The sequence below is a fragment of the Andrographis paniculata genome, unplaced genomic scaffold (assembly GCF_009805555.1).
Source record: "Andrographis paniculata isolate CXL003 unplaced genomic scaffold, ASM980555v1 Contig58END, whole genome shotgun sequence".
NCBI lineage: Eukaryota > Viridiplantae > Streptophyta > Magnoliopsida > Lamiales > Acanthaceae > Andrographis > Andrographis paniculata.
Window position 1 is genome coordinate 2,305,156 of NW_026137593.1, and position 27,782 is coordinate 2,332,937.

General features: G+C 32.3%; 1 protein-coding gene across 2 annotated transcripts; it reads right to left on the bottom strand.

The window, feature by feature from the left end:
- Positions 1-13,945: 13,945 nt before the first annotated feature.
- Positions 13,946-18,370, bottom strand: LOC127257673 (uncharacterized). 2 transcript variants are annotated; one of them, XM_051284134.1, is made up of 4 exons: positions 18,211-18,370; positions 17,076-17,139; positions 15,629-15,780; positions 13,946-14,648 (listed from the first exon to the last, which is right to left on the bottom strand). In XM_051284134.1, the coding sequence occupies exons 1-4, from the start codon at positions 18,305-18,307 to the stop codon at positions 14,512-14,514; spliced, it is 450 nt and encodes a 149-aa protein (XP_051140091.1). In that variant the 5' UTR covers positions 18,308-18,370; the 3' UTR covers positions 13,946-14,511. The 2 variants fall into 2 exon arrangements, with proteins under 2 accessions (XP_051140091.1, XP_051140092.1); XM_051284135.1 differs by having other exon boundaries at positions 13,946-14,665.
- Between the last annotated feature and the right edge of the window lie 9,412 nt (positions 18,371-27,782).

The window sequence follows — 27,782 nt, forward strand, 5'->3', positions numbered from 1 at the left end:
AGGTGAATGGATCTTTTTCAAATAATTAAAAGGTCATTTTTATTGAATCTAAATCCTTTGGATGTGGACCCACCATCTAGATAAGACCTTCTCTTTTAGATTATCCTCATAAAAAGCTCACCTTCCAGGCTTATTTTTGGATAGATTCTTGTTCTTTTTGAATCTTCTCCACAAGTATCTGACCTTCCAACCTCTTTTTTTTAGATAAATCTTTCTCCTCCTTTATTTTGGTCCATAAATATCTGACCTTTCACCCTCCTTTTGAATGGATTTTCCACCTTTACAAATCTTCTCCACCAAAAACCTCACTTTCCTCCTGCAAAACAGCTCCTCACGTCACCTTCGTGATTGAGTCTACACTTGGACTTGTTCTTCTGGGTTGCTGTAAGGATAGACCGGTCCGAGAAGGTGAAAAGATCTGCTCATTTTGGGCATTTGATTGCAAGATCTTCGTTGGACTAGCTAGTGATCTAGGCCTTTTCTTTTTTTATGGATTACAATAATATTATATTTTAATTAGTTTAATATATTATTGCTCAATATAAACATTCTTTTTTTTTTTAATCTAAAACAAAAATTCAAAATATATAATCAAATTTTATAAAAATAACTATATAAAAATTGAAAAATAATTTAGCATTAAAATTTAGAAATATTATAAATACAATAGATAAAAAGTTATAAATAATAAAAATTAGATAAATTGGATAAAAGTTGTTTTCGCAATAAACTAACAAATCACTATGTTCACTTTGTGTGTTTGGTATGGATACTATCAAAATAATATTTTTTTTGCTACGGCCATAAAATTGTAACTAAAATCTACTTTCATGCAAAATGCATTTTTGTGACGTTGTAGTTACGATTTTTCTCAGAGTAATGTATACTCGCATAACGAATTTTTTGGTCATGCATTTTTTTGGTAAAAATGTTGGTGGTCAACGCTCCCTGGCCGGGCATAGAATGGGGCTTTCGTTATAATTATTATTACGCTATTTCTCTCGTCACAATAAATCGGCCCGGCCCGTGCGTGGACTTAGCTTTTGTTACGATTTTTGTTACACCGCTTAGTTCATCACAACAAATTGAACTTGCCTCATGTGGACTTGACTTTTGTTACGATTTTTGTTACATCATTTAGTTCAACATAAAAAAATCAAACTTTTTTTTTTTTTAATTACAAAGTGAATTGTAACATCTAGGGCTAGGTCATTCCATTACGATCAATATCATTCATCACACTACAACTTCCACTACAAAAAAATGCCCATTTGTAGCGGAATCTCATCCACAACCATTTTTTCATTACAAAACTATTTTTTTGTTCCGATTATTTTCGTAACAAATGGTTTTTTTTCTGGTTTGATAAACCTTTTTACTTTTGTTGCGGTATTTTTTCCGTTACAACTACGATAATTTAAATTTTTTATTTTAAACTAAATCTTAAATGATCTTAAATAATATATTATATATATCATATATACATATATAATATTTATATATTAAATTGAACTTAAAATAATTATTTATTTAAAATTAAAATTATTATATACAATTAAAAATAAAAATAAAAATAAAAATTAAAACTGTCCATTGTTAAGCAAACCATAGACGTGCCGCTTCATCCACTCCTTCATTTGTTTCTTCGTTCCTTTCTTCTTCTTCTTCGTTCCTCCTTTTCTTCTTCTTCTTATTCTTTGTTCTTTTACTCTTCTTTCTTTCTTTATTTTATTGTTTTCTTTCCCCTACGTCCTCCCTCTCTTTCTTTTAAGTTCTCCGTGCTGCACCCCTAACCCGTTGCCACCTTCGTTTTTCTCGGCCGTCGACCGTGTTCTGCCGCTGCCTTCCTTGACCCGTCGACTGCGAGCCATCGCTGCTCGCCGATGTGCTCAACCGCTAGCCCTAGTTCTTTCCGTAAGTTTGGATTTGTTTATTTTTGTATTTTTTGATTAGTTAGACTTTTCCTTATACAAATATTGTTTATATTGTTAGATTTATGGAGGTTAATGCGAACTACAGTTCTCTAGAAGCATTTTTAGGGCTCGATTTAGATTTTTTTATTTTTTTTTGGAACAAATTTTTAGAGTATTGTGGTTTTTTTTTTTTGGCGTTGGGACATAAAATTTGATTCAAATTTGGGCATAATTTTTAAAACATAAACTCTTTGGCAGATTTTTTACCAGGTTTTATTTTTTATTTTTGTTAAAAATTCTATCTTATTAAAATATGAATGAAAATATATTAATTTCTTTGTCTAATATTATTCACTTTGTAAACAGTTCTATTAGTCCCATATTTCCTTTTATATATATTCTTATTAAAAATTGATATGCCAATTAACATAGTTATTATAATTAGAGCTGTCAAAACGGGCTAACGGGGCGGATTAGCCCAGTACCCATTATAACCCGCAAATAAGCGGGTTATTTGCGGGCCAGTCCATGTCGGAATTGTATTTATTATAATTAAATATCTAAAAATTAAATAAAAATAATTATATTGTAGAATTGAAATAATAAATATTTCAAAACAAATAACATATTAATTAAGTAACACAATTCCAATTTTCAACATCCAAATGCGCAAATATAATAGTTTCAAAATTAAAATTAATAAATCATATCATTATTAAGATGTTCTTCCTTCATTTTCTTCTTGTTCATCTTCACTAATATGCAAAACAGTATACCATTCGACTGACATGAGTGTCTTATTCCTTATGCAATCATCATCATCATCATCGTCATCACCATCTCCATCACCCACTACAAAAAAGTTAAAATTTAGCGACAAAAAATTTTCCTAACAAAAAGTAATAATTCATAGCAAAAATATTTTTGCGATGAAACTCATTTTGTCGCCTATACCGCGTTACTAAAGGTCTTTGGGGACAAATATGACTTTCGTAACGAAAAATAGTTTTTTGCAATAGAAGTTAAGAAAAAAGATATAGCTAAAAAAATATAATTTCGTAGCTAAAACTCTTTCACTATAAAATTAAAATTCATAACAAAAGAATTTTAGCAACAAAATATCTATGATTTATTTAGCAAAATGATTTTAGCTATGAAAAATAATTATGTAGCTAAAACCTTTTTACTATGAAGATAGAATTTTCTAGTAAGAATATTTTAGCTACGAACTTAATGTTGTAGTACATAATTTATTTTTGCGATGAAATTAAATTTTGTTGTTAAATGACACGTTTTAACTACAAAATATTTCGTAGTTAAATATATTGTAGCTAATTAGATACTTTTTTGTAGTGACCATCATTATCAATATCATCTACGAATAAAATAAATTAGAGTAATATAGAAAATTATAACATAATTTTTTAAAAAATATTTATTGTATAATATAACTTGTCAATAGAAAATCCATGCAACCAATTATGTGTGCAAATCAAAGTTTGAATTCTCCGAGGAACCATAGAACTTCTGTACTTTGTAAGAATACGACCACCACTAGTAAGCTGATTCAAATGCAACTGTTGTAATGAGAATAGATAGTATGTCACATTTCATCAATGCAAGCTCAGGGTGTCGATGACTTTGACCTTTCCAATATTTCAACACATTCATATCTTCATATTGATCATACTTCAACACTACTTCTAAATAGATATCCAGTTGATTTTTTTGGTCTAATTCACAAAAGCTTTCAGTTCCTACATAAATATGAAGTAAGAAATTAAACAAATAGATATTTACATAAAAAAAAACTGCAAGAAAATAATAATAATAATAATAATAATAATAATAATAATAATAATAATAATAATAATAATAATAATAATAGAATACTTACACTAAAGAGCATTTTATTTTTTCCTTTGACTTCTCCGATGTGAGATGCATACAAAGAAAAGGACGACTAAGGTTGTGATGAACTTGAGTTGGTAGCATTATTGTAACCTTCAAAACGTTTATATAGTTTACTTTTCACAAGTTCTACATTTTCTTGATATTTCACAAAATCACTTTCAACCTTTGAATAAAAAAAATCCAACGATTGCAATTTTATTCAAGGGTCAAGAGCAGCTCCAAATGCAAGCACAATACTATAATGGTCCCAATACTTGTCAAATTTTGCAATCATAATTACACATACCACTTATAATTGCATCATTACTTGACAAGTTACTTCTTAACAAACATTTAATTTTCCACACTTGCATAAAATACAAGTTTGATGTGGGGGATAAGATGAACCAGAAATCAACTTGGTCATGTCATAAAATGGCTCAAGAAAATTGCATAACTTCTCACCCTTTTGCCATTCCTCATTTGAAGGACATAATTTGTATCAACTGTCTTTCAACTGGAGGGAAATAAATGTTTTTTGTACTTAATAGCACTATCCAACATCAAGTATATTGAATTTCATCGAGTGCATACATCATTCCTCAAACCAATAGTAGTATCAATGTCTTTAATTTCCCTCACACACTCTTGAAATATTTTCATATGACCTTCCTAACCTCTAACATATTTCACAGATTCTCTTATTTTACTCAAAGCCATCGCACCAACTTTTAAACCATCTTGCACAATAAGATTCAATATGTGAGCCGAACAACAAATGTAAAAAAATTCACCTCCACAATATATTGTCACTCCATAGAGAGCTGATCTTTCAAAATACTTTGCATAGTATCATTACTCGATGCATTATCTAATGTCAAAGAAAATATTTTTTCTTCAATTCCCCATTCCTTAAAAAACTCCAATACTTTTGCAGCTGATTCAAGTCCAGTTTGTGGAGGGGGAAAGTGATCAAAATTTAATATTTTATTATTCAACTTCCAATTTTCATCAACAAAATGAGCAGTCAAACAAATATAGCCCTTGCCCGTACATGCAGTCCACACATTAGAAGTTAAACAAATGCGATATTGAATGTTAGCCAGAACTTCTTTAGGTTTAGCCTTTTCCTTTAAATACAACTTATTAATATCATAAACAATAGTGTTTCTAGATATAACAAGAAAGTGGGAAATGCATACTTTAAAAGATCTCTGATACCATCATATTAGACAAAAGAAAAGGGCATATAGTGCTTGACAACTGCAGTAGCTATAAACTCACATACAATATTTGGATTAGCCTTTTTACTTTTCACCTTTCTATCAACATCAACTATCATTTGACCAATATCATGGTATTTTAGCTTTTTGCATATTTCCATGTGACGTCTCAATATAGAAGTTCCATATTTTCTTTCCTCACTTTTATATATTTTCTTACAACCCTTGTATTCACAAAGAGTATCGTGCCCTTCTCCTTTTTTTATAAAAAAATTTCAAACATCAGAATTTTGTCTAACCTTTATCCTTTTGTCATTTGAAATAGCCTTAGAACTTCTCATTTCATGTTCTATATTCATATTCACCTCTTGATGTGTTGAATGAAAATTTGAAAGTAGTATAAATTCAAAATTAAAAATATATAAATTGAAAGTAATATTTACCTTTAAAGGTAAAGTCACAAATATATATTTTTAAAAATTATAAAAAAAAAATGTATAATTTTAGAACTAATCAAATTATTCAGAAACACATAAAATAATTTACATAAAAGAACAAAAAATAAAAAAATGCATTCAACATTCCTTAGAAGAATTTACAAAGCAAAAAGAAATAGAATATCATTTAAATATTAAATAAATTAAAAACCAACCAAATAAACTATAACTAACAAATTCAATATCTGGATATCATCTACTACTATTAAAAAGAAAGATAATATTAAATTATTTAGCAATAAATAAAATTTAAACTTAAAAATTTCTGAAGAGTCGAAATCCACAAAACGCAACAACCAAGATGAAAAGAAGAAAGATAGCGGTGTTGGCGGTGGCGGCGGCTAAGAAAATAAGAGGCCGCGGCGGCATGTGATTGTGAATTTGCAAATTTGGAAGTTTAAATTTTTATCAACATAAAATAAAAATATTTTAATATTATAATTACTAGATTTAAGTGTTTACCTAATTTAAGCCAAAATATTTTAGGAAAGTTGTTATAAGATATATTAATTAAATTAGATTATATTGAAAATAATATAGTATAATTAAATAATTATAATATAAATAATAATAATTAATCTATTATAATTTGTATATTGTTAGCCCGCGGGCCAACCCACTTTCAACCCGCGGCCTATGCGGGTTGGCCCTTTAGGCCCGTATTTTAACGGGCCAAAAAAATTATAACCCGACCCTCTTTAAAAGTGAGGCGGGGCGGGCCAACCCGACTGCTAAGCCCAATTTGACAGCTCTAATTAGAATCATAATCAATCAAGACTAATTAAAAATCTGCTGATTATTAGATCTATTGTGTGTATTATGCGTGACGTGAGGCCATGTTTGAAATTAAACAGGTGTGCAATACTCGCCTGTGTGGGACAACGTAATTATGGGTAAAATCCAAGCATTGATTCAAGGTTGTTGCATATTATGTAAATTATTCATGCATCGATAGTATATGACATTAGTTGTTTAGTTTGTATGATATGAACGTTCGAATTATAATGTTGCATATTCATTTTTTGAGTGCAGTACTACTGTTATCGGTTTTTATATAGCCCAAGAGCACGTTGGTATTAAGAACTAACATGAAATTACTTACATTAGGATCTGAAGTTATTTACAAGGCATGCTATTATAGTGATATTTATATCTTGATCCAAATTACAACATGTTATGTTTACTTTAGTGTATAGGATTTATGTTAATGAGATGATCAAAACTCTTCAAACTTTCTTTCTTAGATGGACAAGTGTTGGATTGATGAATTGTTCCACATTTCCTCTATTTATTTGGATGGCGTGATACAATTCTTAAACTAGCCATGATGAAGTTAGAGGTGAAATATCAACTAACATGGTGGCCAGGCTTAGGTCATCACTGTGGGAAGATGACCTAGATGAGTTAATGCGCAATTGTCTTATGCCTGACAACATGAGTGATGGGAACAATGAAGAGAACACTGCAACCGATGTAGGTGAAGACCATAAAGATGACAACAATAGTGGGTGGAGGTAAATGCTTGAAGAAATACAAAAAGACCTTGTTCCAGGTTGTAAGAAGAGATGTAGGGTTTCATTTATTACTTGTCTTTTGCATTTGAAAGTTCTCTGTCAGTGGTTAAGCCACTCGATCGACCTATTATTTGAGCTATAGAGGGATGCCATACCGGATGGTTTGGTCTTGTTGAAGAATTACGAGGCAAACAAAATAACAAAGAAGTTGGGATTCAATTACAAGAGTATAGATGCATGCATTAATAAATGTATGTTGTTCACAAGAGATGATGCAGAACTCCATTCCTGTGTGATTTGAAAGGCTAGTAGGTTCATTGATGGTAGGCCCACTAAGACAGTAAAAAAGATGAGGTACTTTCCCTTAGAGCCCTGTTTACAAAGATGGTACTTATCTATGAAATCTACAACTTCCAAATGTTGGCATAGTGAAGGCCATGTCAATGATGGCATGTTTCACCGTCCGGCTGATAGTGGAGCATGGAAAAATTTTGATCATTATCACCCGTCATTTGCTGCTGACATGCGCAATGTACGAATGGAGTTGGCCATTGATGGGTTTAATCCTTTGAGGAATATGAGTGTGAGCTATAACATTTGGCCGGTAGTTCTTGTGATATACAATTTACCACTATGGTTATGCATGAAACAACTATCATTTATCATGTCCAAAATTATCGATGGTCCCAAAGGACCCAAGGATCGCATCGACGTGTTTCTTCGGCCTCTTGTTGCTGAGTTGAAAGAATTATGGAGTACGGGGGTTAAAACATACAATGCGGTAAGTAAAAAGCATTTTCAAATGTGGGCCGCTTTAATGTGGACCATTAGTGATTTCCCAGGGTATGTTGTGTTATTTGACTGACCAACACGTGGGCCAAATGCATACTTGAAAAATGACCATAAATTTTTCTACTGTGGACACTGGCGATACTTGACTGGCGGTCATAAAATGCGTCTAGATCGATGTTCTTTAGATGGAAGTATGAACTTTGCAGCACCTACAACACACATAACCTTTACAAAACTAGTAGAACAGATACGCGTGTGCCAAACGCGTATGTGATAGATGATTTAATTGCACAACACTTAGCGCATCATTCTAAAAAGTGGCGCCGCTATGAGCACGAAAAAGTGTTAGGGTGGAAAAAGAAGAGCATATTCTTTGAATTACCATATTGGGCTTAGAATTATATACGATACAACCTTGATATGATGTACATTAAAAAAAATGTATGTGAAAATGTCTTTCACATTTTGCTAGGCAGAAAGGGAAAATGTATGTGAAAATGTCACCTAAACTGCGTAGCTAAAGGTTTTGTGTGATAGATTTGCCTTTCATAGAGGAAGGTAAGTTTTTCCAGTGATAAAAGTGTGCAAATGAGATTTAGCTACGAAAATATAATTTCATACTTAAAGCACTTTTGCTATGAAAATAAGATTTCGTAGCAAAAGTATTTTAGTAATGGAATATGATTTTCATAACCAAAAGTTTTATCTCCAAAATTGGATTTTGTAGCAAAAACATATTTCCTATGTAATTGGATTTCATAGAAAAAAACTTACATATACAAATATAATTTTTATAACAAAATGATTTTAGCGATAAAAAAAACTATTCGTAACAAAAGTGTTTTCACTACAAAATTCTATTTTCGTAGTAAAAAATGTTAGCTACGAAAAAAGATTTTGTAGCAAAATAATATTAGTTGGGATTCTTGCATTACGACATGAATTATAAAAAAGATAAATTGATTTTTTAGTCTCGTAATTAAACATTTTTATTATTTTAGTTATGTAACTGGAGCTTGCGCAAATTAGTCCCGTAAGTGAAAATATTTCACACTTTTAGTCCTCTGGCGCCGGAGATGCTTACATGGCACCCGCGTAGCTTGCCAGGGGACACGTCCGCCAGGTCAGCGACATTTGGTGGACACGTAGGTTTTATTTTATTTTTAATTTTTTTCAAAATTTTAATATTCATTTTTTAAAAAATTTTTAATTTTTAAAAATAGACAAAATAAATAAATTATTTTTTTAAAAAATTAAAAAAATTCACGTGCCCGCTAGGTGTCGCTGACCTGGCGGACACGTGTCCTCCGGCGAGCCGTGCGGGTGCCACGTAGGCATCTCCGGTGCTCGAAGACTAAGAGTGCGAAAAGCTTCCACTTACAGGACAAATTTGCGACAAGCTCAAATTACGAGACTAAAATGATAAAAATGTCCAATTATGGAATTTAAAAATCAGTTTACCCATTATAAAAATATAATTTCTAGAAACTAAAAAAATAATTAAATCCAGAATGCTAGAAAAAATCAATGCTTGGATTGGAAATAAAGGACAAAGTCTAAATGTAACACTCCGGTCGGTTCAAGCCGGAGTATCACCGCCACGCCACACCGTAAGACTCGTCCGTTAACTAACGAACCTCACGTTGTAGCGCTAAGGCTAAAATACCAAACATAAGAAACTAAAAAAAAAAAGGTAAAGCGCACCGGCTTATCATATAAAAGTTTGAGTAAAAACTGTAAACTAGAAATTAGTTCAAAAGCCTCTAGTTTTCAAAACATTAGTAATAGATTTCAAAATCATCCTAAAATATGAGATAATCCTAATTTTTCCCAATGGGTCATGCGACATAGATGCATCAATTAGGCTTAGCAGAAGCACCACCACCTACAAAAAGTTAGTAGAAAGAGGGTCAACACGATGGTTGGGTAAACACAATTAATCAAAGATAACTTAATACGATATATGCCGTGATTCACATGTAAATACCACAAAATCACTTTAAAAAGATTAGTTGAATGAAATGTCGCATATCACATAAAGAAAACTCACACACACAAGCCTTTTAGTGCCTCCCTTATGTCTCCCTTTTATTTTCAAATAATTGTGATGAACACAGTACGAAGAAAACTCCACCAGGCCTTAGGGCCGGCTTGACCCAGTTTTTCAACCTTATTACTTCGTTTGACACGTCACATAACTACACGTAGCAAATATAGAGTCACAACCCTCAAGAAAAAGCTCCACAATAGGTACATAAAGGGTTCGAAGCCCAAAGTACACGTAAGTCAACTTATTTATTAATTTACGAGGGATGTCATACGGACAAACTCTATAGTCTCCAATACAACATACCAAGAGGGGATTGTACATAATTCATCCCTCCATCACGGATGATAGTCTAAAGATCATTCCGTCATGAATGACAGGCACATCGGAATTACCCAAAAGAAAACCCGCTATCTCGATCCCACAATCTAGCCTATTCGGGTTTTAGTTTGAGGTTATCTAGTTATCCTAAAATACTAGTATATTCTCACGTGTTTTCAAGGCACAGAGGTGGAAGACTACGCCTTATTATCCCAAATAATTGACGAGTTGATCAGACTCGACGGGTAGTTTCAATTACCAATTTGACCAAATACTCAACATGCTATTAGGAAAATCTTAAAAAGAGCTTTCAACGAAAAAAATTCCATTTACCTACATTTAATAAAACAATCAATAAAAACATCGGATAGTAACCATATTTTGCAACATAAGCAAAAGTTAAATGAGGGCTTTCAAATTTGTTCATAAAACATTCTTTTTGTCAGACAACATTTTCATTTAATAACCAAGCAAGAAGTAGAGTAATAAAAATCCAACACGTTCATTAAAATCTCACTTTATTTTTGCCAAATAATCACTTGGATAATATGTCCATCGAAATAGGCATAATCTAACTCAAAAAATCATAATATTTAAAAATAACTACAATTTTTTTTTTCTTCCAAAATTTATAAACTAGATTAGGGAAAAATTAGGATTTCTACCCCATTTCACAATCCTCCACCTTCTCACTTGAATCACCATAAAGATTTTCATAAACCCTAAAGGACATCCTAATGAACTTTCCAGAGAGAAAATAGGATAACTCAATATTTCAGAACAAACCTATTTAAAAATAATTGAAAAATATCACAAGGAATCAACAAATGGGTCTAGATATTATAACATATTACTCCCTCCGTCCCACATAATTTGTCCCTATTTTCTATTTTCGTCCGTCCCACATAATTTGTCCATTCCTTTTTTAGAAATATAATTATACACTTTAATCTCATTTTAAATTTTAGATTTTATAATTTTTTTAATCTTAATTAAACTATTTAGTTATCTTAATCTTAATCCATAATTATTTTTATTATACGATAATTATTTTTATTATACGATAATTATTTTTACTAATACACTTCTTAATTACTTACTAATCACACTTTACCTAAATTCTCGTATCTACAGTAATAGGCCCATAATACATGGGACGGAGGGAGTATTCAACTAAAATTAATCTCACTTACCTTAAGAGAAGAGACTAATTGAGGAGATTTTGAGAAGAACACCTCTAAGGAAGAAAAAGGAGAGTTGTTGGCGGCGGCTGGACTGGAGGAGAAAGAATAACGTTGGACCTGCCTCTGCGACCTCTCCATTTCTTTTCTCTCTAATTTTCTTTTTTTTTTAAAAAAGACTTTGGCCTATATCATTTATTTTATCCCACTTGGGCCCAAAATGACCCATACTCAATTTTACTCCAAACTCAAACTGAATTCCTTTATTTCTTACACCAATAACACAAAACAAGTTATTCTCAAATATAATTATCCGACTCTAGCTCGGACTCCGGAAAGTTTTGACAAACTTCCGAAAATTATTTTATGCGGTACTACACTAAAAAGTATCATACTCATACTAATCAAACCAAACATAGCCATTGCAAATTCAAAAATAAAATATTTACTTGTACTATTATCCAATATATCCAACTAAAAAATTCAAATAAACGATGCTGCCACAATCCTTGAAGCTAATGAATTTGAAGCATTAACAAGTAACCCATAGGAGTCCATTAGAAATCTGCATAATATAATATAAGTAAATAATTAATAATGCATATAAATAAGCATACTGCAAATATTTTTAGTAATATAAATAACTAGTACCACAAATATTTTTACTACTATACAAAATACACTACTTTTCATTATAGAAACACCAGCCATAAAATAACATCAGATTAATAAGCAACACCAACCACAAAGTCACACAGATTATGAACAAGTGCATCCAACTAAATAGTCATAAATATACATATATGTCATTAGCACTATATTATCAATACTCACGTCAAACCAACTAGTTATAAATATCAACCAAATTATCAAAATTACTTTGATCACAAGCATTCCCACTAGTATACAAAATAAACTCATTCCCATTATAGCAACACCAATACAAATCTATTTTACAGACTTTAAGAGATAAATATAGTAAAAAATGTCCTACATAGATTGCATTATATGTATATCATAATAACTCGAAATAGAACATATTGTAATGTTTCTTCAATAAAGATGCCATCAATAATATTAAAAAAAAACTTAAGAACGATTTTCGAATAGCCTTTTTACTTACCACGAATGGTTGGAAGCATTTGCATTTCTCTCCTCCAATAATATTTTCACAATATCTTTCAACTCATAATTTTTTGGTCTTGCGAATTAATCTTCTCTTGCTAGGATTGCGCCAAATTTGACTACTGCAAGCTTATGTGTTAAATGCTCAGAAATTTTAGAAGATGCACATCTTCCAAATATTAAATCTATTGGCCTATAAGGCCAAAACAAGGTGTGCACCCTAACTTCTTCACGAAACAGTGTCAGCAATTTCATCTACATTCATTTCTTCAGAACAATCCCTCAACTCTTGCATAGTTGGTTGGAGTCATTTTTTAATGTTAATAATTACAAGTATTGGTTAACAAACATTTGAAAAGTAAAGAAATGTAGTCCATAGATATTTATCCTTTTCTGACTTAATTTTAAATGGTATTTTTGTCTGGCCCACCATAAGTTTTTCCAAAGAATTCAGTACGATTAGGATCTCCCTATCATATATTCTTGATAACTAAAATTTGGTGATGAGTAATTTGTATATTTTCATAGGGAATTTTATATTCGAAAATAAAGGTGTGAATGACTATAGAAAGCGGTCAGATATAGTAAAAGATTGTGGTTGTAGACCCTGAGTAGTTATCACAATTATTTATACTCTTTTTACATGTGAGTTTCCAGGTTGAACACAGGAATTTTAAGTCATGAATTTTAAATCAAGTGTAGATCTTGAGAAAGCAGTGAAAAATGGAGTAAAAGGACCCGCTCTGCAGTGGATCCAAATTTCTACACTATGGAAAACGGTAAGTAAAAGCGGTAAAAGTGAGTGGAGGCAGACGGAGCGGAAGCGAGCGATGAAGTGGCAGCGATGATCGAGTGAACGGGACATGAGTGGATGGCACAATATATATATATGTAAGCGGTGGAGAGTGAGGGAGAGGTGCTGTGTCTGAACTGTGCGTTACTTAATGACTAGATTTTCCTGGATGAAATGAGCGAGTGGTGTTGGTGTATTAACGGAGGTATATGTATAATACGGAAGCGGTGGAGGGAGATGATGTAAATATATAAACCAAATTAATAAGAATTCTTATCACTAGAATCTGACCTTAAGGGATTTACAGCAAGACTTCAATGACACCCAGAATCGGAATATTATAAGAAATAAACCCTATTGTCACTAGGAGTTTTTGTGACCTAATAGACCACCGGCTATGCCCCATTAGTAGCTTTACCCTTCTGTTACCTCTTTTTAATCAAAATTGAATTCAAAACAATAGTTAAGCAGGTTGACAAGGCTCCCGCGTACATAACTACATTGAACTACCTTGGAAATGCTTTTCGCGAAAGACAAGGCTTGGATAATCAATTATTCTTATGCTCTAAACCAATGAAATGAAATTCTTTAAAATCAAGGTTTATATAAGTGTGAAGAACATGTGACAGAAATAGAGATGAACAACTGAATGATATTTCATTACTTACTAATAAAATTAGAATTGCTAATTCTACAAAGCTGTAATTGAAAGCAGTAAAGCTACACTAACTAAGCGGTAAAGTCTTGGCCAAGGGAGAAGGAAAATCCCTACTCCCTTGGCCATTCCTATGGAGAACTCCCTTACAGGGTTGGAGCTCTTGAATAACAGGAAGACAGCTAGAATGCGCAGGAAATTAATCGCTATAATACTCCAAATCGAAGTATATCTACATACAGATATCTGGCCCTATTTATAGTAGGTGAAAAGGAACGGTTGCAAGCAGTTACAAAGCAGTTTCAACCACTAGGAAGTTAGGCGGTTGATGGTAGTTATTTTGTTGAAGCAGTTGTTGGCCATAACTCCTAGGGTGCTTGCTTCGCTTGCATAGGATTGTAAGGGCTCAGATCTTCCTCGCTTGCCGGAGGGCTGGAGGGCATTAGCGCAGCTAGGCTTGCTTGTGCTGGCTGGTAATGGAATGGCTGTACCACTGCACTTGGAACACTTAGCCAATATTTGTTGTCATTCTGCAGCGGTGGGCATCTGGGCCGTTGCTAGTGAGCGGGAGAGACTGTCGCTTGCAAGTGGTGGAAGCTACCATTTGCTTCTCTTATCTTAGTCTTTTCTGGGTGATATAACCGTCGCTTGCGAGCGGAGGTGGCTGTCGCTTGTGGCGTCTGCCTTAGCTTTTCTGGCACCAAAACAACTCTTAAAAGGGCAAAAATCGTTAATAATCTCAACAAACAAACTCTGGATCATGCGAAGCGATATAGATCAATTAAATATGGCATTAACAAGTTATTGTGATTGTTTTTATACAGAAATTCAAGTAATAAACAGTTTTTTCAAGCTAAAAATATGCTCATATTTGGAGTCATCAATTCTAATTTAGTGTTATTTGCATATGCTATATAGAGAATAATCATATAGAAAATAAAGGCTACTATGTTATGACAAGCGATAACAAATGACATTGAGCCTATACATTGCTTCTGAGCACACCTTTTATATCTTTATAAAATAAGGAAATGTTGTCATAAAATATTTTGGAGCATATTGAATTAATGGTTTTTGTAATGACATTCACATTACTATTTAGAAAAAGTTTAATTATAGCTTACAGTTTAGTTTGCAATTTTGAAAATAATACCTAATATTCCGGATCTTCCCATAAATTGCAACAAAGTTCCCAATCTTTTGAATCTACTTTTTTAGGAAGATAATTAGCACAAGCCCAAGTATATGAGTTTCCCTCTTCAATGCAATTTTTCCAATTTTTTATGAAGCCTACATTTATGATCCGTATAATGATTGCCAAGTATGGTATTTCCATTATGATAGTATTTGTTTCAATTTTAGTTCCCAATCATATAAGAATATATTTATGTGCTCTAACATAACATCCTGTATTTTCCATCCAACTGGCTGAAATAAGGTGTTCTTTAGGGAATAGTGCTCCGAGCAATGATACCGAGTTCCTTTGTAAACATTGCTGACACTATCCTATTTGTTGGCCTTCTTTTTTCTTCGGGATGTTTATAGGAATTTTTCCATTTGCTCTAAAATATCTATTTGTACCATTTCCTTTTGTCTTTCCACGATGTTTGACTACTAAAACAAGTATATTTATTTACGATTAAAAATTTTTTTTACTAAAAATGTGTGAAATACCTTGCACTTCATTATCGGAGTTAGTAGTTGCACCTTTTGCTCCATCTAAACTCGATATGTTAGAAGGACCATTGCTTTGCTGAATTAGATCATGAATGGTATTGATCGACGATGTTGGACGACTATGCTTCTTGAAATCTTCTGGAGCTATTCTGACACACATGCATGAAAAAAATCAGATCATTTGAGTAGCCAGAAATGGCAAAGGGTAGGGCACTTGTGTGTTGGATTATGCATGTTTGGAAGTTGCATTCATCATATTGAAGAAAAAATATCTTCCGATAATAAAATCAAACCAATGGCATGAAACAAAACAATAATTTAAGAGGAATCACATGACTCGCAAGCATGTTTAGCAACAAATAGGACACTAACAAGCCTAAGCGGTTCAGCAAAGGTACTTGAGGTTCTTTTCAACTCTAAAATTAAAGGTAAAAATTTGGATGAATCTTGGGATATATTGTAGCAAAATGATGTAGAACAGTGCTTTTTTGTAGCAAAAACATTTGAGCTATGTAGATAGCTCTAGACAACAATTTTGAAAAAAAAAAAAAAAAAAAAAAGAGAAAACCATGCATCATAAAGATTAATAAAGAAAATGTAATGATACCTTTGGAATAAAGCCCAGTATAACTCGAGTGATGAACAAACAAACGATGGCACATAATAGTTATAAAAACAAAAGCCACGAAAGAAAGAATCTCTCCAAATATATATATGCATAAACATCCACATAATAAGGTTCTTTGTTGTAAATAAAAAGTAGCACATTACACAATGGCTTCCCATATGCAGAAACAACACCCATATAGTCATGCAACTAATCACAAAATGCTAATTAATTTCATTCAGTTAAAAAATATATAATGTCCTATTTAGAAATCATAACTACTCGTATATAATATTCTCAAATTGACAAGGAACAAAATTTTCAACAACCTTCAATAGTAATCAATATTATTTGTCACAAAATTAACAAACTAACTACGTAATCACACCCCTTTTCCTTTGTGATCATTTATGTATAATAGATTATGAACAAATTAAATTCTTTGCACAAGATGCTATAGAAAAATTGAGAATGGATAAATTTTTCGAAAATTACATATCAGAATATAATTTTATACTAATATTTCCTACCCCTTGACTTCTGCAGGTCTTACCAAAAACAAAATAAAGAACTTTTGTAACCAAATATCTACAATCTAATATGCATGTATAAGCAATTACACAAAAAGGTAATCTAATACAAATGACACTTGAGCACCTGACACCAGTATATATACAGAATGAATATTGCATTTCACATAGGCGATATCCAAATATCTAATCATACTAAACATAATGAAATAGAATCCATCACCAATCTGTATGGACCAATTTCTTATAATATGCATATGATTGACATTACATAGCATAATAAAGAAACCATATATGGAAAACCTACCTAGCCCTGTGCATTATAGACAGAAAATCTCGGAACTCTGAATTGCCCCAAAACATAGATTTCACTACTCAATCAACAACAGGACAATTGGATAAGCACAAAAAATAGAGAAAGCAATCAAACAACACAAAAATAGAAAAGGCAATCAATGAAACACATTTCTTTCAAAATTCAGTATTGCATCCAGTAATCAATAACCTTTTTAGAATATATGAAATGAATGTGTTAAATAATTTCATCACAATCTTTAGATCTAAATGTATAGTTTTAAACAACATAAAATTTAATACACATTCAATGTTAAATTTAACACCATAAAATTTTTTGTATAATGTCACAAAAAAAGAGTTGAAATTTAGTTACAAAAAAAATTTGCAGCAAAAGATAATAACTCATAGCGAAAACATTTTTTCAACAAAACTCATTTTGTCGCCTATACCGCATTAGTAAAGGTCTTTGGTGACAAATATGACTTTCTTAACGAAACATAAGTTTTTTGCAATGAAAGTTAAAAAAAAATATATATATAGCTAAGAGAATATGATTTCGTAGCTTAAGTTCTTTACTTTGAAAGTAAAATTCATAACAAAAGAGTTTTAGCAGCAAAATATGTATGATTTTTTTAGCTAAATGGTTTTAGCTATGAAAAATAATTTTGTAGCTAAATCCTTTTGCTATGAAAATAGAATTATCTAGCAAAAAAATTTAGCAACAAAATTAATTTTATAGTACGTAATTTATTTTTAGCGATGAAATTAATTTTTGTTGCTAAATGACACGTTTTAACTACAAAAATATTTCATAGTTAAAAGTATTATAACTAATTAGATACTTGTAGCGTGTATATGTGTGTATATGTATACTATGCCTCTAGTTGAATTATTTCACCGCTTTTGGGTTATGTCTAGAGATAAAAATGCACACTAGTACTCATATATGTTAGCATTTATTTGTTTGGTCTATATCCAAATATCCACTCAACTCTTATTAGACTAAAAATAATGTAAGATCTTGCAACCATCTACATTAAGAAGAATAGAAACACAGAAACTATGCATTGAATTCAAAAACGAAGCAAGAGAATGCATAAAAATTTATAAAGTCATGACACAAATATTACAAAAAGATAAAATACCTAAACTACATAATTTGGATGGCCTCAAAGCACTGGTAGTGGGCAGATGAAACCATGAGTACAATGGCTGGGGAAGGATGATGACAAGGGAAAACATTAAGACAAAAATTTAACTATAGTTTAAAATATTGCATTCTATATAATAAAAAACAGCATAAAATCCTATCCGGCAGCAGATCAACATAATGACCATAATTTCATTCTATTTGAACATTATTGTTTGTTTGATTGCAAAAATTTCAGAAAAAACAAATTGCTTGAATAGAAATTTCTGTCTAAACACATATGAAATAAATTAAATTGATGTAGAAGTACCTTAACCTATGGACATTATCGATTCCTGAATTTAGAATCTCGTGGTGCAAGTATATGATTCTAAAACACGATTTCCTTTCCAACAATTAGAAACAATCAACACTCCACTGTTAGGATTAAACTTGTTTTGGTATGATTTAATCTAGTGCACTAATCTTCGTAACTTACTTTTTCCTTGTTTAGAAAATAAATTAGATGATAGACTTTCTTTGATTTATATATTAGGTAGATTAGTCAATAATTGAGAGGATATGAAGTAAATCAAGGTCTGATTATCTTGCCCTGTCTTTTCCACTCTGTTTTGATTCCAGCCGCAAAATCGATTTTCCAACAAAGTGGTATTAGAGCATAGATGATCCAAGCCACAAAGATGATTAATAGAATGCTTCCCTTCCAATTCCCAAAACTTACAAAGGATAATTACGATAATTGGTGCATAAGGATGAAGGCACTATTGGGTTCCCAACACACGTGGGAGATCGTCGATAATGGGTACGAACAGTCTGCCAAAGATGAGATATTGTCTGCAGAAAAGAAGGAAGCACTGTAGAAATCAAACAAGAAAGATCAACAAGCACTTACCCTAATTCATATGTGCTTAGATGAATTGATGTTTAAGAAGATCTCGTATGCGGGAAGTGCAAAGGAGGCCTACGAAATATTGAGTAATTCATTCAAGGGGAAGGAGAAAGTAATCAAGGTACGGCTACAAACATTGCGAAGTGAGTTTGAGAGACTTTTGATAAAAGAAAGTGAGTTGGTTGAAGAATATTTCAATGGAGTTCTGGTTGTGGTAAACCAACTTAAGAGATACGATGTCAGTCATTAAAAAAATACTTCGGTCGCTAACCCCGAAGTTCGATTATGTGGTCGCTGCAATTGAAGAATCAAAAAACCTGAACTTTCAGTCGATCAGTTGTTGGGTTCGTCACAAACCCACGAAGAGAGGATAACTCGAGTTGAGCCACCAACCCAAATGTTGCAGGCCACTTTAAACTTGAGTAAAAGAGAGGATTCGCAGGAGTTTGTTGGAAACCAAAGGGGCCGTGGCAGATTTGGAGAACGAGGTCATGGATGGTCACGTGGAAATTTTGGTAGAGCAAGAGGAGGACAAAATACTCCACATGGGGAAAGAGCTGGTACTCAAAATCAGCTGTATAATTTTCGTGGAGGAGCAGGTCGACTTCAGGGTGGTCGAGGAACAAAATCTCATGTCCAGTTTTTTAATTGTCAAAAGTTTGGTCATTTTGCTGCTGAATGTAGACAAAACCCACAGAGAGAAGAGAAGGTCAATTATCGCGAAGCTATAGTAGAGAATTTGGAGGACGCTACTCTGTTATTGACTTGTGATGGAGAGAAGAAAAAAGAATATCAGTCCTGGTTTCTTGATTCGGGTACAAGCAACCATATGACGGGAAATAAAGATTTGTTCTACAATCTTGATGAATCGATGAGAGGAAATATTTCTTTTGGAGATAAGTCCAAAGTTCCAGTCATGGGGAGAGGTGATATCCTTATTAAGTTGAAAATTGATAATCATGATTTCATCTCCGATGTTTACTATGTGCCTGCATTGAAAAAAAATATTCGGAGCATCGGTTCATTGCTAAAAAGGGATACTTGGTGACGATGAGCGAGCAGGGGCTGATTATGAAAAATAAGGAAGGAATGCTGATTGCAAAAGTCCCAATGTCGAGAAATAAGATGTTCGCGTTGAAGATCAATTATGATAATCCCAAGTGCTTGAAGGCTTGTGTGGATGATGTATCATAGCTATGACATCTTAGATTGGGACATCTGAATTTTGATGGACTGAAGTTGCTTTCCAAGAACAGACTGGTTTATGGTTTTCCATCTATACAACATCCTAATCAAATTTGTGATGGTTGTATGTATGGCAAACAATCCTGAAAGAGCTTTCCCAATGAGTCCTTTATGAAAACCTCTCGGAAACTTGAATTGGTACATGCTGACATATGTGGTCCAATCAAGCCAAGTTCATTTGGAGGTAACAGGTATTTCTTGTTGTTCATCGATGATTTTACAAGAAAGACTTGGGTTTATTTTGTTAAGGAGAAATCTGAAGTATTTTCAGCATTTAAAAAATTCAAAGCCCTTGTGGAGAATGAAAGTGGTTGTCAACTCAAGGCTATAAGAACTTATCGTGGTGGAGAATTCACTTCGAAATAGTTCAATCAATTTTGTGATCAATCAAGAATTTGACACAACTTAAGTGTTCCAAGATCGCCACAACAAAATAGAGTTGTGGAGAGAAAAAACATAACTATCCTTGACATGGTTCGCAGTATGCTGAAAATGAAATTAATGCCAAAGGAATTCTGGGCAGAAGCTGTGACTTGTGCAGTGTATGTGATCAATCGATGTCCTTCGAAGAAGCTGTTAAACTAAAAACCACAGGAAGCGTGGAGTGAAAGGAAACCAAGCATTGCACATTTGAGAGTTTTTGGGAGTATATGCTACATGCATGTGCCTGATGAAGTTAGAAGCAAACTGGATGACAAAAGCCAGAAGCTTGTTTTCGTGGGATATGCTGAAAATTCGAAAGGATATAAATTGTTTGATCCTCTAAGTCATAAAGTGATAATAAAAAGAGAGGTGGATTTCGATGAACATGAAAAGTGGGACTAGGACACTTCATCTGATGAAAGATAACAATTTTATTCCATCATTCAATGACGTTTTTTGAATGATTCGAATTGTGAAGATAAAGATGCAGCAAAGGCAGTTCCGCAAACACCTCAACGATCTTCTCTGCAAAATCAAGGAGTTGCATCACCTGCGTCATCTCAGCAATTGCAAGGAGTTGCATCACCTGGATCATCTTCTCAACATATTCGCAGAATGAGAACGTTAGACGATATTTATGCAGAAACAGAGGAAGTTCCAGATTTGTCAATGTATTGTCTCATTGCTAATTCTGAGCCGATGACATTTGAAGAGGCTGCTCGTGATGCAAATTAGCAGAAGGCGATGGATGAAGAGATGAAGGCAATTCGTAAGAATGATACTTGGAAAATTTCAACGCAACCTCAAGGAAAAAATCCGGTAGGAGTCAAGTGGATTTACAAAGTAAAAAAGAATGCAAATGGAACTGTGGAGAAGTATAAGGTGAGGCTGGTGGCGAAATGATTCACACAAAAGGCTGGAATTGATTACGAAGAGGTGTTTGCACCAGTAGTAAGCTTGGAAACAATACGCTTGATAATTGCGTTGGATGCACATCAGAGATGGAAATTTTTTCAAATGGATGTGAAGTCGGCATTTCTGAATGGGACTTTGGAAGAAGATGTTTACGTGCAACAACCTGAAGGATATGTGATAAAAGGTCACGAAGATAAGGTGCTGAAACTAAAGAAGACATTATATGGTCTAAAACAAGCTCCAAGAGCTTGGTACAAAAGAATTGACGAGTATTTTCAGCATAATGGATTTATTCGATGCCCGTATAAATATGCTCTGTATGTGAAAGAGCATGAATCTGGAGAAATTATGTATGTATGCTTATATGTGGATGATTTAATATTCACAGGAAGTAACCAATAGCTGATTGAAGATTTTAAAAGGAAGATGACTGCAGAATTTGAGATGACGGACTTGGGTATGATAGCATATTACTTCGGCATTGAAGTTATGCAAAGTGATGATGGGATTTTCATGTCTCAGAAGTCATATGCCGAGGCAATTTTAAAGGAATTTAAAATGGCGCGAAGTAGTCCAGTAGCTAGTCCGGTGGAGTGTGGCACAAAGTTGTCTAAATGTGATGATGGAGAAAGAGTTGGTGCAACTTTATTTAGAAGACTGGTTGGAAGACTGCGGTTTTTGACTTATACAAGACCTGATATTTTATACGCAGTTGGATTGATAAGTAGATACATGGAAGCTCCAACCATTAATCACATGAAGGTTGCCAAAAGAATTCTTCGATACATGAAAGGAAGTTCCAGCTTTGTTTGTTCTATTCTGCGGGGGCTGAATTCCGAATGATTGGGTACAGTGATAGCGATTGGAGTCGTGATATTGATGATCGGAAAAGCACTGGAGGTTTTGTGTTCTTTGCTGGTGACACTGCATTTTCTTGGAGTTCAAAGAAACAACCGATTATCACACTTTCATCTTGCGAAGCTGAATATGTGGATGATGCATCATGTGTTTGCCATGCTGTTTGGTTGAGAAGATTAATGAAAATTCTGAAGATTGATGAAACTGGAGCAACAGAAGTTTGCATTGACAATAAATCAGCAATCGCGCTTGGGAAAAATCCGACCTTTCATGAGAGGAGAAAGCATATGGATACAAAATATCATTATGTCTGAGAATTTGTTAACAACCAAGAAGTGTTGCTGAATTACGTGAAGTCCAAAGATCAAGTGGCTGACATATTCACCAAAGCGTTGAAGAAAGATGATTTTTGGAGATTGAGAAGCCATCTCGGATTGGTGAAAGGATGAAGATTACAAGTTTAAGAGGGAGTGTTAGGAAATAAACTTGTTTTGGTATGATTTAATCTAGTGCACTAATCTTGGGTATAATTTGCTTCTTCCTTGTTTAGAAACTAAATTAGATGATAGACTTTCCTTGATTTATATGTTAGGTAGATGAGTCAATAATTGAGAGGATATGAGATAAATCAAGGTCTGACATCCACCACGGCAAAATAGAAATAGATATCCGAATCATGCTTTTCGATAGAGAAAACCACAATGATTCCTTGGAAATAGTATTGTACCTTCAACTTAGCTATAGGCGCTCAAGGATAGCTAACACAAAGTTGACGAAGCTGAGAATGAGACGAGCTGCAGCAAATCCGAGAACATGTATGATCGAAAAGATTACGATTGTGGCAAAGAAAAGGATGGGGATGAGGGAAATGATTACGATTGTAGAAAAAACAAGGATAGGAATGAGCGGAACGATTACAACTGACGGGGATGAGTGAAAAGATTACAGCTGCCGGCAAAGGAGAAGACATAGCAAACAATGGTGGACGGAAAGCACATAGACCGGCGCAATTCGGGTTTAGATTTATCTATAGATGCTATATCTACTATTTTATTTTTAGGAATATTTAAATTTAAAATATATATATTTTTTGGTTTGTTTTAGCTTGATAAAGTTTAATAAGAGTATTAACCAATTTAATCTATTGAACATTAAATGTGATAAATGAGGACAAAAGAAAAAAAAAAACATAAATTAACATTGGTAAGTAAAAAAAATAATATTTTCATTTACATATTGATAATTTATGAATTTATTTTTAGATTTCATTAAGTTAATAATATATGTTTCTATTGACAAATTATTTTCTTAAAATAAGTTTAACTATGATTTTTCTTTTTCTTTTTTTTTTTCATTACCATTAAATCACCAATGACTATGAGATTATTAGATATAGTTAATAATTGATCTTTAGTTACAAAATTAAATTTAATAGTTAAATGATAAATTTTTATTACTGTTATCGCTAAAAATCAAAATGGACGTCGACAGCTTAATTGATTTTGCATGTCGGTATCAATATCAAATCGGATTCTCCGGCTTAGTTAAAAAAATATTGCGGCTAGTATTACAACATAAATTAAGTTTCTAATTACGGTGAAAATTAACAACTGAATTATGATGAAGAAATATGTCTAAAGATGAAGAAAACAATGGACACCGCAAAGCATAAAGCTACTGTTGAAATTTAAGTAATTAAAAAAAAAACAAAAATTTAGGAAAAAAATCTAGAAGAATGCTGAAAAATAGAGAAAAGAGAACTAATTTCCTGCACTTGTTCGAATATACTATTTTTTTTCTAAAATTTTGGCTCCATCCTTAAATAGATATGGATTTACCTTTTTCCATAATTTTTTCAACTTCCCCAATATTTAAAGAACAAGTTTTTTACCCAACTCCCCAATATGGATTGGGCTCGTCTTTATCTGTATTGGGTTGGCTTTATCCTTAATAATTTTGGGCCAGATTGAGCTGGTTTGATCAATTCTCGGATTTTTCCTTAGAAAAGTTTAATTTTAAGGACTTTGCATTGGATTTTGACCGATGCATATATTCGAGTTACAATAATAAAAAATGGGCGGTCAACACACTTATAAAGCACGTGAGAAATCTTGTTGTAATAGTTTTTGTAACGCTATCATGTATTTTTTATTTATTTGTTGCTGATATTTCTCGTAATAAATGAATCGTCACAATAATTGTTCTTGCATTTGTAACGGTTTTTATTATGGTATAAAATTTGTTACAATAAGTTAGATGTCATAATAGTATTTTATACAAACGATATAGTTTTTGTACCCGTATTTGTAACGAGAAAAATTTCACAATAAAAAAATATTATCTCTATTTTTTCAATAATAACAAAAAAATCTTTAATAGAATCTGAAAACTTGTACAACATAAATTTGTTACATCAAATATGTATCGCCATCATGTTCTTATTGAAGTCTTAATGTGTCAAGCCGAACCTATACCGTTAATAAGTTCGAGTCAAATTAGAATAGCAGATACTCGAGTTCGCTCAACTCGTTTCATAGCTCTCTAGCTGCTAATTGCACAAACAATGAATGTAAAAAAATAACAAAAAAAATTGGAGAAGTAACTTTCTTGTCTTCTTCAAATATTTGGAGCATACTTGGTGCATCTTGTTCCTACCGGGGCAAATTGTACTCAGGATAAAGTTCAGCCACCTTAGGAGCAAAATCACCGTAATGAAAAATAGCTTCAACACACAAGTGCCTTCCTGCAGCTGATTTGTTTTTGTAAACCGATACATGTGCAAGAGCCTTTATTCTTAAAGTACACAGATCCTATGAAGACATCTTGGTAAATGTCAGTACAACCTATACATATGGCGGCAGATAGCATGTTTGATTAAGGATTATCAGCACCGTGTTGATTTATTATTACCCATTAGATTATATCTTAATCTAATGGTTGATATTAAATTGAAGGGTAAATAAATAATTTTATTTTTATCTTCTTTTTTCTCTGCAACATCGCTTATCTGCATCGTCAATTTCTAATTTTTTTTCTCATCTAATGTATCAGAAATAAATAGGTAGATAAATAACTAAACATTAAATATTAAAAACCTAGATGAGATGCAAGATGAATTCAAACAGCAAAAGATAAAAAATTAATTAATTAATAACTTGAGTAATTATATATGTAAAACAAGTGAATAAAATAAAGATAATAAAAGACCGGAGAAGAGAAAAACCAAGACAATTACAATACAATGTACGAGCATAAAGGGATGGAGTGCAGAGTTGTGTTTTTTAAATTTTATTATTATGTTATTCTATAGTTAGTATTATTATGCTATTCTATAGTTAGTATTGTGCTATAGTGATATAATCATCGTGCTCTTGTGATATAATGGTAGTGCTCTTGTGATATAATCATTGTGTTCTTTTTGATAAAATCATTGTGTTTTTATGATATTTGTGCTTGTGATATAATCATTGTGCTCTTATGATAAAATAGTTGTGCCTTTGTGATATAATCATTGTGTTCTTACGATAAAATAGTTGTGCTTTTGTGATATAATCATTGTGATTTGTGATATAATAGTTGTGCTTTTGTGTTATAATCATTATGCTATTCATATAAGATTACGATGAAGCAGTAGTAATTGTGAAGGCACACTCTAATTATTGTTATTATTTTACTGCGCTATTTCAAAATTATTATTGTGCTTTTTTAAAATAGTTTTTGTACTTTTTTAATATTTTTATTGTGCTTTTTTATAATTAATATTGTGCTATGGTGATTCAACTATTGTTCTTTTATGACATAATCATTGTGCTATTGTAATATAATTATAGTAAAAATAACGAAAGCATAGAATATAATACTTCTTTTTATTTATTGTAAAAAATTAAGTATATTTTAGTTAAAAGCACCATTGTTAAATAACGAAAGTATAGGATATAATACTTTACAGTGTTCTATTTGAAAGACTTAGTGTTTTTGACAAGCTTTTTGTTGAGTGCTATTTGATAAAAGAAGCAATGCTTTCTCTCAATAGAGCTAGTGCTTTTTGTCAACAAAAGCGGTGCTTTTTGTGAATAGAGGCGGTGTTCTAAGTTAACATATACATATTTTTAAATTTTTTAACTCAGCAAAAAATAATAGTTGTGTTCTTTTACAATTATTATTGTGGTTTTTTAAAATTATGATAATACTTTTACGAAATTTATCCCTCCAAATACTACTAATTATTTTAATTTTTTTTTTTACTATTTTTATAATAGTACTGTAATTATGTACTCGTTTCTATGGGTATAATCATTATCTAGTTCTGCTCCATATACCAGAAAAGTTACTGAGAATTTTATTTTAATATTTTATTATTATTATTGTGATTGTGCTCTTTTGAAGTAATTTTTATGCTATTTAAATATGATGGATGTGCTATTTAAATATTGTTATTGTGCTATTATATCATTAATATGGTGCTTATAATTATTATGTTTTTCTATAATTTTATTGAACTCTAGAAACTAACGAAAAAAAGGCTTGTTGTCATGTCTTAAAATAGGACCCAAGGGGGTCAATTTATAGGAGCCAATACCCCGACATTTTTATCACACTTTCTATGTGGGACATGGGAAGTTACAAAACAAATCCTCCATCTTCCCATAGTCTCATATATTTCGACCATGTCATAAAAACAAACTCTCTTCTCGATTTTCTGATTCTTCATATCATTGTTGTTATCCACATTTACTCGCAAGGCGCATCTATCTAGATAATATATGTTGTTTTATTTCTTCCTCCCTTGCATAATCAAATTGTCACCCTTGTACATTTTCTATAGATTTTTAGTGCCAACATATTTATGTCCATGTGATTCCAACTCGTCCAATGAAATAACATTAGCTCCAACAATAGGCACATGTCTCACATTTAAAATTGTTTTGACATTACCATTGTGGAGCTTCAAATGAAATCTTCCAATACCTTCAATTCGCTGCTTCATCTTATTCCCCACATTGATATAGCCAAAATCTCCCTTTGAATGCAAAGTATCAAATAAAGTTTGATCGTTACATATATGGACATCGGCAGCAGAATCCATCACCCAATTAGAATTCTCAATAGGATTTGTATTTAAAAGAAGTAAATCACCTTCATAACTGAGCACGTTCGCGAAGTTCTCAACTTTCGACTTACCCTTCGAATTTCTCAGACTTCTCAAGTCTTTTTTAAAAAGTCGATAGTGGTTTTGA